The sequence below is a fragment of the Lissotriton vulgaris genome, chromosome 7, assembly GCF_964263255.1.
Source record: "Lissotriton vulgaris chromosome 7, aLisVul1.2, whole genome shotgun sequence".
Classification (NCBI taxonomy): domain Eukaryota; kingdom Metazoa; phylum Chordata; class Amphibia; order Caudata; family Salamandridae; genus Lissotriton; species Lissotriton vulgaris.
Window position 1 is genome coordinate 1766020579 of NC_141695.1, and position 19932 is coordinate 1766040510.

The 19932-nt window shown below is 48.5% G+C and overlaps 1 protein-coding gene across 1 annotated transcript in view; it reads right to left on the reverse strand.

The window, feature by feature from the left end:
- Positions 1 to 17299, reverse strand: part of LOC147706622 (uncharacterized) — a 182268-nt gene extending 164969 nt beyond the window's left edge. The window contains exons 1-2 of the mRNA XM_086929106.1: positions 16995 to 17299; positions 9666 to 10031 (exon numbers count right to left, since the gene is read on the reverse strand). Coding sequence (XP_086785232.1) covers positions 9666 to 10031; positions 16995 to 17064 — 436 coding nt within the window. The 5' untranslated portion in view covers positions 17065 to 17299. The remainder of the gene's footprint in view (positions 1 to 9665; positions 10032 to 16994) is intronic.
- Between the last annotated feature and the right edge of the window lie 2633 nt (positions 17300 to 19932).

Consider the following 19932-nt stretch of genomic DNA (forward strand, 5'->3'; position numbering starts at 1 on the left):
GGAAACCAGCCGCAGCTGGTTTTGGAGCACCCTTGATGGCTCAACCACCCCTTTCATTCACTGGCAGGGCTAGGGTCATCAGTCGCACCACAGGGGGAGGAGCCAGCATTGTGTGGGGAAAGTCAAGCCCCATCAGGGACCAGGTGCAGCCCTCCCCAGCCATCAATATGCTAATCTCACACTCACCACCGGGCAGACCCATCCAGACTTCCTGGAGCCAGGCTCACCAGCCAGTTCCAGCCAATCACACGCCAGGCATATTTTACACTAATATGCCAACTCCTAGAAGTGGCACTTCCGCACAAGACACACTCATGCCACATACATCATTGCGAAGCATTCATTCGCACGAGCTCACACATACCAAATTCGAGTCTCAGGAACTACCAGGGACACAGACATTCCCCATGCATTCCTATGGGAGAGCAGGCCAGCCTAACTACATGCACGCACTTTACTCTGGGACACAAGGAAAAGTGCGCAGAGACCAAAAATCATCAACACAGATCATATATTAAAAGCAAAAAGATTAGGGGTGAACCTGCCAGAAGGGCCAAGTCCAACAGTTATGATTAAGGGTCTCCCAGAAAAGCTCTGATGGAGATGGGACATCCTGCTACCCTGCCTTTTGTCTGCAACCAGGGAGGTTCCTCAGAAGGGGGTTGGCTACAGCCCATTTGAACTTCTGTTTGGACACCCTGTCAGAGGACCATTATGTCTGGTGAAGGATGGATGGGAGTTACCTCTCAAACCCCCTAAACAGGATATTGTGGAATATGTACTTGGTCTCCGCTCCTGGATGGCTGAGTACATGGAAAAAGGTAAATAAAAACCTTGAGGCTAGCCAGGAATTACAGAAAGCCTGTCATGACCAAAAGGCTGTACTGACGGTTTACCAGGCAGGACAGAAAGTGTGGGTGCTGGAGCCTGTGGCCCCAGCAGCTCTCTAAGACAAATGGAGTGGACCCCACACTATTGTTGAACAGAATGGAGAGGTTACCTATTTGGTAGATCTTGGAAGTCCCAGGAGCCCCTGTAGGGTGCTTCATGTCAACAGATTGAAACCATTTGTTGACAGGGCAGACATGGGCTTGCTCATGGCTACTGATGAAAGACAGGAGGAAGAGAGTGACCCTCTCCCAGACCTGCTCTCTCAGAACCCTGATGATGGATCAGTAGATGGAATAGCCTTGGCAGGCAGCCCCACTGACCAGCAGCAAACTGATTGCAGACATGTTCTAAATCAGTTTAGGCATATGTCTTCTCTGACTCCAAGTCAGACTACCTGGGGCACTCATGAAGTGGACACTGAGGACAGTCTGCCTGTTAAAAGTAAGATTTACAGGCAACCTGATCCTGTAAGGGACTGTATCAGGACTGAAGCTCTTGGTCTAGTCCAGTAGTCTTGGTACCAAAACCTCACACCCAGGGTGGTAAGCGAGAGATGAGATTATGTGTAGACTACAGGGGTCTCAATGCAGTCAACAGGACTGATGCCCATCTAATTCCCAGAGTAGATAAACTCATAAATATGTTGGCCTCATCCAAATTTCTGAGCACATTTGATCTAACAGCTGGCTACTGGCAGATCAGACTAGCTGATGATGCAAAGCCAAAAATAGCATTCTCAACCCCTTGTTGACATTATCAATTTGGTAATGCCCTTTGGTCTGAATAATGCACCTGCCACATTTCAAAGGTTGATGAACAAAGTCTTAAACAGGCCTGGAAGAATATAGTGCAGCACATCTAGATGATATTACTGTCTTTAGCTCCACCTGGGAGGATCACCTGGTCCACCTGAGAAATGTTTTGGAGGCCCTGCAAAAGGCAGGCCTAACTATCAAGGCCAATAAGTGCCAGATCGGGAAGAGTCAGGTTGTGTACTTGGACCACCTTGTAGGTGGAGGCCAAGTTCAACCATTGCAGAGCAAAATCCAGACCATCAATGACTGGGTTGCTCCCACTACCCAGACTCAGGTCAGAGCTTTCTTGGGCCTGACAGGGTACTATAGAAGATTTGTCAAGGGTTATGAATCCATTGTGACACCCCTGAATGACTTAACTTCTAAAAGAATGCCTAAGAAAGTTCAATGGACAGTCAGCTGTCAGAAGGCATTTAATTACCTTAAGAGGCCATGTGCACTGCACCAGTTCTGCAAAGTCCTAACTACTCCAGAGAATTATTTGTCCAAACAGATGCATCTGAGTTGGGGGTAGGGGCTGCGCTGTCACAATTGAATGATGAAGGTGAGGACTAGCCAGTAGCTTTTATTAACAGAAGGCTGACCCCTAGAGAGAAATGTTGGTCAGCTATTGAGCGGGAGGCCTTTGGTGTGGTTTGGGTTCTGAAGAAGCTGAGGCCATACTTGTTTGGGAGTCACTCACTGTTCAGACTGACCATAAGCCCCTCTTATGGCTCTTATAACTTTCTGACGGTGCCCAGAATCAGACGTAAACGCGTTGGTGGGTCCCGGTTGTCTTTTCTGGGTCCAAAGCTCTGGAATGCACTTCCTACCTCCCTCAGGCTTGCGGTCGATTACCTATGGTTCAGGAACCAACTTAAGACCTGGTTGTTCACCTTGGCCTACAATTAGATGTTTCTCTGCTTAACTCTTCCCCTCTCAGACTTCCCAGCGCCAAGAGACCTGTCGGTGTACTTGCGCTATACAAATGCCCATGTAACATAACATAACATAACATACAAATACCCATGTAACATAACTGTTTCCTGCAATCGTTTCATTGTTTAGGCTTGGAAATCTTCTACATTATTTGTATTCATCCTCTGAGGCGGAAGCCGGAGGACTGTGCTGACCAAATTGAATTTTAAAAACCTGTACTTGTGCCTAATTTGTGTATTTTAAAACGAGGAGCTCACCTGTTTAAGCGCTCACACCACGCGCTGACACAGCCCTCCTCCCTCTTCCTGAGACAGCGGTCCGCGCTGAGACAGGGAACGCCCAAGGCCTAAGCCACGCCCACTGCGAGGCCACGCCCACCCCAAGGACTACAAATGTGCCGGCCATACCAGCGCAGCGGACGAGCGCAGCGGGAGCGCCGTTTGCACGCTGAAGGCGCGCCTAAGGCAAGCCCATCTGCGCCCGTCCGCGCACGGCCGGGCCCAGGGCCAGAACCCCTGCCTAAAGCAGCCAACCCAAAGGTAAGCTACTCACGTAGAGAGCTACTAAGCCTTAAACCCCCCACCTCTTCCTGTGATTACATCCATGATCTAAATGGACCTTTCACTAGCTGCTCTCTATGTAAGCCAGCCCAGCTCACTCTCCCTATAAAACCTAACAAACCCGCCTCCCTCAAACTTGCCTCACTGAACTGTCGCTCAGTTCCTAAACACGCGACACAGATTAACCATCTCATAGAAGACCTGGAGATAGATATCCTTTTCCTCACGGAAACGTGGCTCGGCCCACATTCCCAATCAGACATTGCACTAGCAACCCCTCCGGGCTACTGTATTCAGTCCCTACCCCGTCCCTTAGGCAGAGGTGGTGGTGTCGCCATTATTCACCGAGAACATCTCCACTGTAAAACCTGCGATGCGCAGATTACCGACTCAGAAAGTCTTCATTTCACCATCAAACTAAACCCAACCAATTCACTAACAGGATTACTTGTGTACCGTCCCCCCGGCCTCCCAGGTCCCTTCGCTAGTTCCCTTCTAGACTCAGTCACAACCCAGGCTCATTCCCTATCAAACTATATGATAGTAGGTGACCTGAACATCCATCTGGAAGACCCGGTAGACTCGGTAGCGAATGACCTGATCTTAGATCTAGCGGCACTCGACATCCGCCTACTTAAATCCGGTGCCACCCACATCAAGGGTCATCTATTGGACCCGGTGTTCACTAGCTCTTCCTCGATGCAAGCGAAGGAGGCCCTTCCCCTTCCCTGGACAGACCACTTCCTAGTCCCCTTCCAACTACCTGGAACTTTCAGGAAACACCAAAAACCTCCCACCTACAGCAAGGACAGGACCTGGTCCAGACTCCCCACGGAAGAATGGGCTAAGACCCTTGAAAGAACCACTCCTGCACACGCAGAAGACCCGGCTACCGCAGACAAAAAATTCAGAGACTGGATCACCTCCTCCCTGGACTTAGTACTCCCACTTAGAACTAGGGAAGACAAAAACGGCAAACCTGGCTCAGCTCCATGGTACACCGCGGACCTCCGAATACTTCGCAAAAATTGCAAACAAGCCGAACGACTCTGGAGGAAAAACTGGCAACATGCCAACAAAGAAGCTTACCAGACCACAGTTAAACTCTATAAAGAGGCCATCAGACAAGCTAAAGCCTCATACTATGATACGCGGATACAAGAATCATCCAACTCAGCCAGAGAATCCTTCTTAATCGTAAAGGAGCTGCTCAAAGTCCCCATCACTCCCCCCTCCACCACCCCTAAAGTTGACAGAAGTAATGAGCTAGCGAATTACTTTAATGACAAAATCACCCGCATCCTGACCTCTCTCCCACCCCCCGGTCCCCCCAGCCACACGGAAAGCCATTTATCCCCCGACCAGGCCGAAAGTAACTTACGCCCCATACTACCGACATTCCGGCCAGTAACCTGCCTAGAGGTCGAACGAACCTTAACGAAAATGAAAAGTGGGTCACCTTTGGATCCAGCACCAATCAGGTTCCTCAAAACCGTAGCCTCAGTCATCGTACCCACTGTCACGGATCTTATCAACAGCTCGCTCGCCCACGGATCTGTCCCCGACAGCTGGAAGAGTGCGGTGGTGAAAGCACTTCAAAAAAAACCTCAGCTAGACCCAGCAGACTTGTCTAACTACAGACCAATATCTCTACTTCCTGGTATCAGCAAAGTAACTCAGAAATTGGTAAACACACAATTGTCACAGTTCCTTGAAGCCAACAACTTGCTTAGACAATCCCAAACTGGATTCCGCCCAGGCCATGGAACAGACACCGCACTTCTTGCAGTCATTGAGGAAGCAAGGCGCATACTGGATTCAGGAGGATCAGTAGCAGTGATCCTCCTGGATCTAAGCGCAGCCTTCGACACAGTCAACCACCGTGTCCTTCTGCATAGACTGGCGGATGCAGGACTTACCGGGACAGCAATCAACTGGATTGAATCCTTCCTTACAGGGCGCACTTTCCAAGTGTGGGACGACAATCATCACTCATTCACTCTCCCACTCACAAGCGGCGTCCCTCAGGGCTCCTCCCTGAGTCCGACGCTTTTTAATGTCTACATGGCCCCTCTTGAGGACGTGGTAACACCATTTAACATAAAAATGGTAAGCTATGCTGACGATACTCAGTTGGTCGTCTCCCTGTCCCAGTTGATCGACCATCCAGAAAACCTGACCAACTGCCTTACAGGAATTCACAACTGGATGAATAACTCATCATTAAAACTAAATGGGACAAAGACGGAGGTGATGCTCCTAGGAAAACAATGGACGACCATCCCTCCAGCACTCTGGCCCGATGTGTTCGGGGAAATCCCCCCCCCCCGAAACGTGAAATTAAGACACTCGGTGTGTGGCTCGAACCAGAGCTTACTATGAAAACACAAGCAACCAAAACCTCGGGCACCTGCTTCGGGCTCATGCGCACGACCCGCAAGATCCTGCCCTTACTGCCACCTACTTCTAGGAAACTACTCATTCAGGGACTAGTACTGTCCCGCCTGGACTACAGCAATCTGGTTTATCTGGGAGCCCCTGAGGCCACCCTAACGAAACTCCAGCGGACACAAAATGCGGCGGCACGCCTGCTCACTAACATCCCCTCCAGAATGTCCGCCAAGCCGGCCCTCAAAGCTCTGCACTGGCTCCCTGTGCGCCAAAGGGTGCAATTCACAGCGATGTGTACGACACATAAGCTGATCAACGGATCTGGCCCGGCGATCCTCAGCAAAATGATCACCCCCTACACAGCAACCAGATCCCTACGATCCCAGAATGAGAACCTAGCTAGCATTCCTAGATTCGAAAGAACCCGCACAGGAGGACGACAATTCTCCGTTCAAGCAGCTACGGGATGGAACGCTCTTCCCCGCTGCCTCAGACTTGAACCTAACTACCTAGCATTCCGCAAGAAATTAAAGCCTCATCTGTTTCCTAAATGAAGTCCCCTTGACTGTCTCCCCTCCCTCTCCTCCCCCTCAACAGGATCACAAATCTTATAGCGCGGGGATGCCCTTGGGTCACCAGGCGCTTTAGAAATCGCTATTAAATTAAAATTAAATTAAAATTAAATTAAAACCAATGAAGGGTAAAACCCCCAAACTTTTGAGGTGGTCCATTTCCCTACAGGGGGTGGACTATACAGTGGAACATAGACCTGGGAGTCACCATTCCAATGCAGATGGACTCTCCAGATATTCCCACTTAGAACATGAAGACTCAACTGTTCAAGGTTAGTTTAATGTCCCTGCGTTTGGGGTGGTTGTGTAGGAGAGTAGAATCTGCTTACTATGGTTACCCTCACTTTTTGCAGTGCTTCACTGATTTATCTACTTTAGTCTGTCTGGGGCCCTGCTAACCAGGACTCCAGCCTAGCTGCTTCCTCCTTAAATTGATTGCATGTACATTAGGTACACTTCAGATTGGTTACTGGGTTACCCTTATGAGTCCCTAGTATATGGTACCTTAGGTACCAAGGGCATAGGTACCCCAGAGGCCTACCAGGGGGCTGAAGCATGTATTATGCCACCCCTGGAAAGCCTTCCAAAATGGAACCACAGGTCTGCTACTGCAGCCTGTGTAAGGTGGTGCTTGTACCCCTTACTAAGATGTAGGTTACCTATATCTACCTTTAAATACAGACACATATAAACCTGTAACCACCTCCCTAGACAGAGTTCAGTGTATTGGGGCAGGCTGGGTGCATTCAGTGAGTGCTTTTCAGACAGTGCCTGGGGCACACAAGGTGTCCCTGTGCATACCCTAGTTCAAACCGGTTGCTGGGGCACTCAGCCCCAGCTCTGGCGCAAAACTACACAAAGGGGAAGGGGTGTAACCACCCCTTCCCCAGGTCCTCCCATAGGTGGGACCTTGGAATTAGTCCAACCCCTAAGCTTAGTATAAATATAGGAACCAGTCCCTAGGACTTTAGATTACCCTGGACGAAACTCTGCAACATATATCGTGGAACTTCGACATTCTATTTCGACTAGAAGACGGAAGGAACTCCCTTGGGGTCAAGGAGTGATTCCCCCGTTCAAACAGGCACCAAAGAAGCATCTTGCCAGTCTGCATTTCCAAGGCTCCCACCGGATCCCAAAGGATTTGCGTCACAGGACACAGACTTCCAGACATCTCTGAGGCACGCACTGATCTATTTCCATTATATGCTTTTTGTGATCCGTATGGCACACATGCTTTGCAACAGGCACATTAACCCTCTGTGCTACTTTATGAGGAGTCACAACTTGCACTAAACAAAACACCCATCTCTGCAGCAGGTCCATCGATTTCCAGAGACGTCTCTCTTATGGTTGCCATAAAATTGCTGAAGGGTAGGGATGCCGCAGCAGGTGCTTGTGAAGCGTATTGTACTTGAAAACACGCCCCCACCTCAAAAGTCAGCGCCTGGTGCGGTGGCACCAACCGCACCACCCAAGGGCCGGCCCTGCACACAATCACTGCGGACTGAGAAGTGCAAGTGTCCGAGGGTCACACACAAGACCCCGAGCTCCTGGAGTGAGACAAGTGTCCGAGGGTCACACAAGACCCCGAGCTCCTGGAGTAAGACAAGTGTCCGAGGGTCACACAAGACCCCGAGCTCCTGGAGTAAGACAAGTGTCCGAGAGTCACACAAGACCCCGAGCTCCTGGAGTAAGACAAGTGTCCGAGGGTCACACAAGACCCAGAGCTCCTGGAGTGAGACGAGTGTCCGAGGGTCACACAAGACCCTGAGCTCCTGGAGTAAGACAAGTGTACGAGGGTCACACAAGACCCCGAGCTCCTGGAGTAAGACAAGTGTCCGAGAGTCACACAAGACCCGAGCTCCTGGAGTAAGACAAGTGTCCGAGGATCACACACAAGACCCCGATCTCCAAGAGTAAGACAAGTGTCCGAGGGTCACACAAGACCCAGAGCTCCTGGAGTAAGATAAGTGTCCGAGAGTCACACAAGACCCCGAGCTCCTGGAGTAAGACAAGTGTCCGAGGGTCACACAAGACCCCGAGCTCCTGGAGTAAGACAAGTGTCCGAGGGTCAAACAAGACCCCGAGCTCCTGGAGTAAGACAAGTGTCCGAGGATCACACAAGACCCCGAGCTCCAGGAGAAAGACAAGTGTCCGAGGGTCACACAAGACCCCGAGCTCCTGGAGTGAGACAAGTGTCCGAGGGTCACACAAGACCCCGAGCTCCTGGAGTGAGACAAGTGTCCGAAGGTCACACAAGACCCTGAGCTCCTGGAGTAAGACAAGTGTCTGAGGGTCACACAAGACCCAGAGCTCCTGGAGTAAGACAAGTGTCCGGGGCTCACACAAGACCCCGAGCTCCTGGAGTAAGACAAGTGTCTGAGGGTCACACACAAGACCCCGAGCTCCTGGAGTGAGACAAGTGTCCGAGGGTCACACAAGACCCTGAGCTCCTGGAGTGAGACAAGTGTCCGAGGGTCACACAAGACCCCGAGCTCCTGGAGTAAGACAAGTGTCCGAGGGTCACACAAGACCCCGAGCTCCTGGAGTAAGACAAGTGTGTGCAGGTGGCAGCAGGGCCGGCCTGTACACTGGTGGCACCCTGTGAGACAATGTCTGTTGGCGCCCCCCAATGAGCACCTCGGCCACGGATTCCCTCACTCACACCCTTTAACGGTACCCCCTCAAGTCTCCGTAACCACTGTCTCTCAGATTCATTTCGATTTATAGCACCTCTCATACCAGTGTAAGGTGTCAGAGCACTTTACATCACACACACATTGCACAGAGACAATGATATGTGTGTAAATTAGTGTATAGGAAATGTTACAACAGACAGGACCCCAAGGAGTGGTGTAGGCGTGACATGCCATCGATACTGGCAGGCAATATAGTTCAAGAGTCCTTATTCTGGTAAGGCGCTAATACAGAATGTAAAACATAACATCATGGTTAGGGGTTCTCTTTAATAATAAGAATTGTTTTCTAATCAAATGAACCCTTTGGGCAAGATTAGGATGATGAAAGACTGGGCAAAAACCATATAGCTCTAACATATACCTCGCAGTTTGCAGCTCTTTGATTGCAGTTAATAGCTCAATGTTCTATATTAGAATTTTGACTTATAAAGGACAAGTAACAAAAGGAGCTCTCTTGAAAAAGCAGGAACCCACTGACCTATTTACATTATATGCACTTTGTTCTTTGCATCGCACACGTTCTTAGCAGCAGGCACATTAACCCTCTGCACTACCTTAGGATGAGACAAAGCTCCACCAGGCAAACCTCCGGTCTCTCTCCAGGAAGACGAGTAATCACCGGAGTTTCCTTGACATTTTAACTGATGCCTTAAAATTACTGGAGGCCAGAAACGCCGCAGCAGGAGGTGCTTTTAAAATGATGATATACTTGAGAAAATGATGCCCCCAAGTCAGCGCCCGGTGCGGTGGCACCCATCGCACCACCGTAGAACCAGGCCTGGGTGGCAGTGCCAGGACAGGTGTGACCGACCTTACCGTGCACTCTGAGCTGTGCTGTGGCCTCCTGTATCCCCCCCGGGTCTATCCTCATTTGCACGGTGTAGTTTCCGCTGTGATTCGTCTGCACATCTGTGATCCGCAGAGACCCGTCCGGGAGCAGAGACTCTCGGCCGGTGGATTGAGGACCGTAGACAGGAGGATCGCTGTGAAGGAGACCGAGGATGAGGTCACCCCAGCCTGTCCCTCTGTCCCTGTACCAGGCACAGTACAGTAAGCGCCCCTCGTACCGCAGAGACAGGGTGACGGTTTCTCCCACCGCCGCGGTCACCACATCTGGAGTGATTGACAGCTGCGCCGCTGTGCACTGGAACAATGACGTCACCCAGACTGACGTCACCCAGGCTGAAAGAAAACACAGAAGAGAAACAACATTAGAGGCGCTGCGGCTGAACCTCAAAAACAACAGATGCCAGTGGGTGCGGAGAGACAAAGGCGACTGTAACTAGATGAATGGATTACACAAATGCATCACAATATCAGCGCAGAGCTACAACAACTACTACACTTGAAGTCCTATACAACTTATTTCAAATAAATACACAATTATCACAATTCATTCGAGAAAATATACACGATTATTCCCCCAGTTAATACCATAATCCTATTCCCAGGTTAACATATAATACAAAATCTCAAACACTGTTTACTCAAGCTCCCATAAACCCAGCCTGTGTCCTGCTCTCACAGAGAGTGTGATGTAAACAAGGGTCTTGTCTCTTTACTCTACTCCTTGTTAACTCAGTAACCTGGACCAGTCTCCACAAACCTTGGCAGCATCACTGACCCGAGACCCCTAATGTCCATTACAAAGGCTTCAGGAGTTTAACCCATCAACCTTTACTTCTGGACAGACACAAGGGGGGGGCCGTGGAGTCAGCTGTAGGGTCACAGAGGTGGCCACGCCTACCATGAAAGACGGGTCACTTCCCCCACCAGCCCTGATGGCAGATATTGGCAATACCAGGGGTCTGGATCTCATCAATCCCCTCCTCGAAGCCGCCTCACTGGACTAGATCAATAAATCTATGGGTTTGGAGATCTGAGGGTCTCTGGAACAGAGTGACCTGTCTGCAGGGTCTCACCTCATGCAGGGCACATTTACTAACCTTTCACGCCCTGCAGCGCCCCAAGCAACGCTTCTGCGCTGCGTGAAAGGGAGGGAGCAGAAATACACACTATTTACAAAGATATGGATCATTCCAGCTCTCTCCTTGCACTGGTGCACGGTGTGCTGCCTAGCGCCAACGCAGGCCCCAAGGTGCACAATAGCGCCTGCAGTATAAACATGATTGTTTTTTTGCTGGAAATTATAACTTCCTGCACAAAATGAAGGCATCAAGACATGTTCTCTTTCTAAACAATCCTGCCGAGCAATCAGAATTCAAACGATATTTATAAACATCAAATATACTTTAAAGAAAATCAATTTGGCAAGTGTGAGAGCAAAAAGTCCAGAATTTCATCCAATAATTATTCAGACTCCCGGGTCTTATGATACATTGATCCGTATTTTAATTTCAATTCCTCAAAGTCCAATCCAAGTGATGTTCAGATAAAGAATCAATCCAAGGTTCAAGTTACAATGTTCAGAAAACAATCAGAGTTCCCAATGAAAACAATCACTGCAGCCAACACGTGTTTCGTAGGGCATTAATCTCATGCCACATAACTTCCTCAGGGCTTTTCTCTCCTAGTCTTCGTTCATCTCATTCATCTATTTTGTATGTTAGTTCCAAGATTTGCAGAAACAGTATTTCAGTGCGGTCGGGTTGTTGTAGTTAACATTCAACATCCAAATCCGTGTTTATATCACCATATCTTCTATATCAGGTTCTGTATCCCCCTTCCCGACTTCACGTATCTCGAGTCCGGCTCTGTCGAGTGTCGCCGACAGAAACACGTGTTGGCTGCAGTGATTGTTTTCATTGGGAACTCTGATTGTTTTCTGAACATTGTAACTTGAACCTTGGATTGATTCTTTATCTGAACATCACTTGGATTGGACTTTGAGGAATTGAAATTAAAATACGGATCAATGTATCATAAGACCCGGGAGTCTGAATAATTATTTGATGAAATTCTGGACTTTTTGCTCTCACACTTGCCAAATTGATTTTCTTTAAAGTATATTTGATGTTTATAAATATCGTTTGAATTCTGATTGCTCGGCAGGATTGTTTATAAGCGTTATTCTTGGACTTGTCCAGGGGGTTTTAAGGGGGTTGGGTAACCCCCCTTTCCAGCCTAGTAGCAATCCACTTAGATACGTGAGGAATTTACTATAAGCCATACTCCTAGCTGTGCGCCCTGCTTCCCTGTTACCTAATTAGCTTGTTTATGTTCTCTTTCTATGTGCGCTGCAGAATGCGGCTCCTGTGGAAAGAGAAAATAATGAGGAGAAATAAAGAGGCTTCTCCTCGATCCACTCCAATGTTCACACATCCCCTGGTTTACTCGTCGTTGTAAATATGGGAATGTGCCATCATCCATGGGTGGACGCATGGCAACACCCCACCCATATAATGCCCCCCAAGTAGAAATGCAGTGAAACGCAGCACGTGTAACTACATTGTGTTGCATTTCTTTACAAAGCTGTGCGATGTGGCACAAATCTCCCTTGCGTGGCTTTGCAAATCTTATTGTTGACTTTGCGTTGTCCTTGTGTCACCTTTCATGACCATCCAAGCTTAGTTACTTAAGGAGAAGTGAAGAGCATTGAACAGCCGCGCACGTCTCGGCCCACCCACAGCTTGCACTTCCCATTGGAGGAGGGACATGCCTGTTACGCAGGCTTGTTGCCTATTGGACGGGAACAATGCCTATCACAGTGTGGCCAACCCCTTTTGATGAGCGTGGTTCTGAGGCTAGCTTGAGGATGACTGCTACTAACCTGTCTTCAGTAGAGCGTTTATCACCACATGTTATTGATCCGTGGATTCTCATTGCTTGTAGAGTTCATTCCAAATACTTTCAATCCCTTCCTATGAGAATCGCAGCAGAAACATCTGAAGGAAGGAAGGACACCCACTGCTCGCTGGAGCTTTGTATGTGAAAAGGAAGTGAAGTCTGTAATTTAGGACCTTGCAATGAAAAGAGCATCGCACAAGAGGAGGAGAAGGAAGGACGGTCCTCAGCGGTACAACTGAAGATGAGAGAGATGGCAATAGACACTTTCAGGACACAAAGGTGAGGAGTACAACCCACACAACAGAGCAAGTAAGGGGAGTTCTCCACTCCCACCAGGCCCCTTACATGTCAGAGAGATCATAGCAAGGCTCGACTCACGTTCAGGAATACCTTCAAAAGTAAGAATTCTGAAGGTTGGGCAAGAGATAGGGGGGGCGTTTGGGAGATCAATCATTCAATTATTCAATCAGTAGATTTATAAAGCGATTCCTGTCCCCGATGAGGGCATCCAGGCGGAGATCACCGAAGATGCATCGAGGACCGATAGACAGAGGAACCAGAGGCAGAGGGTTTCTCTGGTGAATCTTATAAAATATGTGGTGGAGTTATGGCCTAAGTGCTGGCCAAGAGTTTCAAGAATCTGTTGACTATGGGAAAGAGTGTGAGTTCAATAGGGCAGTTATGGTGCAGAGAAAGAATATTGAGGAAGAAATATTGAATTGCTCAAATATCATGGGAAAAATATTGTTGGTAGGAATATCAACAGAAAAATCCTGGTGGTCAAGAATATCTATTTTAGGTGATTAATATTGATTAAAAAAAATATAGAAGTGTTTAATATCGTTTGTAAAAATATAGGGGGTCATTACGATGGCGGAAGGCCCGCCACCTCCAGCCGTGAGGTGACGGGCCCTGCCTGCCAAATTAGGATGGCGGGGGGAATCCTCAGTGCAGGGTGGTGGTGGTCGCAAGGACCACCCACCACTATTCCACAAGGCCGTCCTTTTCTGGAGAGGGCTTTGTCCACACATCAGGCTCCCTACTCTTCACCTTCTCCCAGTTCATCTCCTTGTGGATCAAGGTCTCATGAAGGTCATGCAGAGAGATGAATGTCTCCCAGATACCAGGGCACCTGGCCCCGGATGGAGGTCATGGACAGTAAACAACTCTCGCCCTGGAGATTAGGAGGCATTAGATCACCTTATAACAATGGTTCACGAGTAGTTCACAATTAGGAACAATAGTGCACACAAATAGTACACATCTTGTAACTGTAGTGCACTAACTGTAGGAACACTCATCCGGTGTTACTCCGTCACCTCTTTAATTCACAACCTATGTTTTTGGAAGACTTCTCAAGGTCCTTTAAGTGCATTATACAAACAATGAAAGGACATATTTAAGAACAATTCAGAAACACGCCTGCCTCTTTTATCTCCCTGCCTACGTCATGCTTACGTCAATCATGGGAGACATGGCTTTCCACAATCTTAGATTTAGGAGCTACCGACACAGCAATTAATTAGTAATGATGTGAGTGTAGGAAGGTGGATATCTGACTATGGTTGCCCCCAACTTTTTGCCTAGTGTTTAGCTGGTTTTTTACTTAGGTGGCCTGGGCTCCTGCTATTCAGGGCCCCAGGCTAATTGCTCTCTCCTTAAAATGGACTCCAATGCACTCTAGGTGCATTACCAATTGGAACTGGTTCACCTTATAGGCCACTGTAACAGGGTACCCTAGGTACCCAGGGCATAGGTGTAACCCAGGCCTACCAGGGGCTGCAGCATGTATTGTGCCACCCCTGGCCTGGCCTATGCTATTTGACACAACTGGCTGTTCACTCAGCTGGGGTAAGTTGGTGTAATCACCTCTTACTTAGATATAGTATATCTATATCTAACATATATGGACACATGGTAACCTATAAGTCACTCCTTTGGCAGGCCTTGGCAATCCTGGAGGCAGAGTGCTTGGTTTCATGTGAGATGGTGCTCTGGCATGAGCTGAGCCTGTCTGCCGCTTTCGGAACCATGTCCTTTAGCTGTTTCATAATATTGCCATACCATATACTCTTAAGTGCATTATGAACCTCACGGTTAAATGCTATCTTTGGTTTGGCTTTATCAAAACATGTCGAGTAAGGTGTCATACGAATTGGAATACTACCCCCTCGCCAATTCTGGCAACGGGGGTAGCATTCCACCCTTCTAGAGGGACACGACATGTACCTAACCTGAAACCCGGGTAAAGTTAAACATGAGCCTCAGCATCACAAAATGGATGCTGCCACCACAGACACAAGTCTGACCTCCTGCAGCTGGGAGTCCTTCCAGCTTGGGAGGCTTGGACAAAGGGTCTCCTGTCTGGGGAGGTGCTTGCACCACCCCAGACAGGATTTTGTGTAGTGGGTTTGGGAGGGCTGAATAGATTGAGACATGCCTGGGGCACACAAGGTGTCCCTGTGCATATGCCAGTTCAAACCAGAGCTGGGGCTTTCCAGCCCCAGTCCTGGCGCAAAACTGGACAACGGAAAGGGGGTGTAACCACCCCCCTTCCTGGTCCCACCCAGAGGAGGGACCTAGCAGGTGATCCGGCCCCTAGATTTGGTTTAAGAGTAGGAGCTGTGTCCTAAGACTTCAGATCATCCTGAACTCGACTTGCAACTAAGAAGAAAACTGGACTTCGACATTCTGCTGCACAGAAGACTAAAGAGAATCTCCCTTGTGGCCAAGTAGTGACCACCCTGTGAACACAGGCACCACCCAGCAACTCAACATCTGCTTTGCCGCCACCTCCCGCCGGAGCCCGAGCCCAGAGCCTGACAAGACCAGGATTCCTAGACATCTCAGAGCCCGATCCACAGTCCCTGAAAAGAAGAGACCCGTGGAGGCACCGAGAGACGTGGGACCGGCCATCTTGGAAGATTCACGAGAAGCTGACTGCGCAGCACCCGAGGCATCCTCAATGCTGTGCTCTGGGGTCTGAGAAGCCCCACCACCGAGCAGCATCTGCACCGAAGGTGAGCCCTCCTGCATCCACGAGATCTGCGTGGGGCACTTTTGCATTTTGCCACTCGACGCGTCATCCCGGTCACTGGTCCGTTGGCTAGTGGCCATCTTGGCGACAAAAACTTGAAACAACACTGCTGGTCTGGTTGCTCCAGACTGGCCCTTGCTTCCCTGAAAAGAAGCAGCCCCTCTGACCCTGCCGGTTAGAGAAAGAAGCCCACTTCGATTCCTGGGTGGCTTGCATTATCCAAGGCCTGTTTGCTCCAATAAAGAAGCCGACACCGCCATCAGCTAGAGCCTTTGTGGGAAAGCTCGTGATCGACTCCTGGACATCGCTGACCTCTTCGTGTCCACGTGGCTGCAGAGACAAGCTTCACTTCTTCACCTGTTGGCACCCGACATCGCCTGGTTCCTTCCTGGTTCCACGCCGGTCACTGGCTAGTGACTTTGAACATTGTCCCCTCTGCTTTCAGGTCTTCACCTCTTCCGATCCACCCTTGGATCCACCGGAACTCTTCTGGGCTGGCCGCCTGCAGCATCTTCATCTTCAGGCTCCATTGAACTGCACGACGAAACCCGACACACTTTCACACCTATGCACCCGCTTCCTGTGGGTGAGGTAACGCTGGCACTCTGGTGCTCCTGTGTAGAGAAAATCTCTAGTGTCTAGGTTTCCAGTTGTTAGGTTCTAGTCCACCCGGAAGATTCCCTTTGCAGTAACTTTGTACTTTTTACGCACCCATTGAAAGTCTATGGGCGCCCGCGTGTAACTTTCAGCACTGCACACGCACTCCGTGGGCCTCCTGGTCACTAACTATTGTTAGCTCCTTGTAGTCCCACCGATTCCCCAGGCCCTAGGCCTTTTCCTTTTCCGAATAGTGGTTCTTATACCATTATTTTAGTATATGGTTTGAGCGGCCACCAGGGCCTATCCATATTTGTGCAACTTTTGTATATTTAAACAGTGTCTTGTTTTAACGCATTTGCTTCTGTGCTCATAAAGAGTATAGGGGGTACTTTTAGTAAATAAATACATAAATATTTTCAATATATATCTGTGTGGTGTCCTTTCATTTGGTATTCAAGGAGAGTGTATTTGGTAAAACAGCTTGCTTCACATGCCTATACAGAGTTTAGCCTAAGACTGCTTTGTCCACGCTACCACTAGGATAGCTGGTCTATAAGGTTGACTTACAACCCACACCATAAGGGTTGCTTGGCATGGTACAAGGTGATCACTATAACTAGTGAGCATCATATACCAGGCCAACTTCTCACAGTGAGGTCAGTGTCTTCTGTCTCTAAATGACACAATGTGTGACCCTGGAATCTTCTGTGTGCAGAAATTACAGGCACCGGTCATGGTGTCTCACCCGTCACTTGCCTCACCTGTGTGGATCCAGCCCCAGCCGCCATGAACTCGTCCACCCTGCCGCCAGCTCTTCAGGGAATTCACCATTGTGCTTCAAACACCACGAGCTGAGCTCACACTTGAGCTGGAAGAAGAGTTCAGTGTGAGAACCTGCTGTGTGTCCTCACTCCCCTGTCTGCGGAGACAGGACTCCTAAGCCTTTCTCAATCCGCTCCTGTCACAATCCAGTGTGCATTTAGAGTGTCTCTCTCACGCTGTGTACTCTCTTGTCTGCAGAAACAGGACTCCTGAGCCTTCCACAATATGATCCCTTCCTGTGTGCAGTGAGAGTGCCTGCTCTTGGCTTCTCTCCAGTCTCCTCCAGCCCTCAGCTGCAGGGATACCGCATCCTCTCTCACCAGCTGTGACACCCAGGGCCTGTGGTTAGAGTTGGTCACTCTTCTGCAGAAAACTTCTGCGTGGGTTTATTTTGCCATCCTAGTCAGTTCCTCTTCTCTAGCAGGAAACGATTGCCATGCCTTTGGTTATATTTTTAACTTTGCAAGCCTGCTATCTCATACAGGACATGGAGACGCTGTAGCCCAGATACAGAAAGATTTTGCATCGAGTTTGCATCACTCATCTAACACAGACCTGAAGCAAAATCTAGGTTGGTCTTCACAAACCAATTCAAATGGTGATTTGTTTTGGTTTGTAACCAAAAGTAATTCCGGCCAATACTCTGCCTTGCATTACTCTGCTTTAGGGAAGCTTAGACCGAATGGTCCATGGCCATTCCTGAGCACCCACCCATGGATTGTGTCGCAGGCTCATAAACTTGTAGAGATGTAGTTGGCATAATTTTGGGCCTCGCTTCGATGTGTTTGTGGCCCATGGCTTTCTGCTGGGTCATACTAAAATGCCAAGGAGACACACCATATGTCCACGCAAACCCTCTGTGACATGATCCTCACCTGCAATGTCATGGGGATGCTCTTGGTCGTAAATGACACCTGATGCATTATTACTTGGTGCCGAGGGGGGTGGACATCGCATTCCTCCAGGAAACTCTTTCGCAGGGACATACTCATATGGATCTGTGCGGGGCTCCACTTCCTCTGCGAGTCCCAGCTCACTGACGATGAAGGGCCATGCCTACTGCTTGCTGGCACCCTTGCAGAGACCTTTGGAGAAGGCAGCATCTATTCCCTCAATATCAATCAGACCGCATTCCTGGAATCCTTGGCACCGCACTTAAGTATATCCTTGCCAGCTTCCAGGATCCTGGGATGTGATTTCAATTGTGTGGCATGCATACCAATAAACAGATCATCCCTCCACTAATAGACTGCCCCATCTGGAAACAGCTGGAAATACCAGCCATACCAGACCTACTTCCAATACCCAAGATCCCTTCCTTTTTTAGGCAGAGGGCACCGGGGAAGGGGTTACAGAGGAGAATGGAGGGCGCCACCGCCACCAGTGCCAGACCATGGAGATTTCAGAACCAGACACAGATCATACAACAGATAAACGGTGACCACAATAATATGCAGAATGGTGGTCACGAATTGATCCCAATTTACAATCTTTCTAAACATCCCTTGACTAGTATGGAAGAACGAGTGCTGCTTAAGGGTCTCTCCTTTGTCCCTTTGGTTGCACAGGATCCGGTGAATACCAAGACGGAAGTCTTACACTTTTTGCTGAAAATCAGACTGAAAATATTTTCTTCTGGTGCAGAGGATATGACTGAATTGAATAACAGTGGATTACATAAAAAATCCACCTTTGCCCCGATAGTGCGACTATGCTGGATGAAATTCTTTATTTTGAAGAACAAATATTGAAAGAAATTGATGACTTCAGCCGTAAGAAAACATTCTTCAAATCTAATTTCTCTAGACAAGAAATGGTAACGCTAAGAGACTTGTCCAATAACCCCCTTACTGTAATAAAACCTGCGGATAAGGGGAGGGGGCATTGTTCTATGGGACACAGATGAGTATGACAATGTGATTTTGAAACAAACCCAAAATAGAGAAAATTATCGTCCCATTAGTGAACACCCTACACCTAGACTGAAGGCCCAAATCTTGCACGTAACCACTCAAGCCTTGAATGAGGGATATATCTGCAAGAAGGAATATGAATACTTAAATTCAACGACACAAAAGATCCCAAACATTTATGTTTTACCCAAAGTCCATAAGGACACCAGTCACCCTCCTGGACGCCCGATCATTGCAGCCTGTGGTTCCTTATTGGAACCCCTTGCTAAATATATTGACGTGTTCATAAAACCTTTTCTTCCACTCACAGAAGCTTATATTAGGGACTCTATGGATTTCATTACCAAAATTGAAGATTCAATATTTGATTGTGACCACCAGTTGTTGGTCACTTTCAATATTGAAAGCTTATATACGAATATTCCGCAGGAGGAAGCCCTCTTTGTTCTAGATACAGTGTTGGATGGGAGACCGAGACCGCATTCAGTACCCACACAGTTTATCGCAACCCTGGCTAAAATTTGTTTGAAGAACAATTTTTTTTGCATTTAAGAATGAGTTATTTATGCAAATAAAAGGAGTAGCCATGGGCTGTTGTTTTGCCCCAGAAATCGCAAATTTAGTCATGGATATGTTTGAGAAAAAATACATCTTCCTGGGGACCACCCCCTTTAAATATCATAGCGCGTTGGAGTCGATTCATCGACGATATTTTTATGATATGGTCGGGAACTGAGGAACAACTTTTATTGTTTCACAATTGGCTTAATGTACGTTCTGCCGATTTGAAATTCTCCATTACCCATAGCAATTCTTCAATCAACTTTCTTGATCTCTGTGTGGCTCACAAAGAAGAAGTTAGAGGTGTGCCTTTATTCTAAGCCCACAGATCGAAATACATTACTTCATTTTGATAGTGGACACCCCAGGACCCTCAAGGAGAACTTGCCCTATGGGCAGTAAT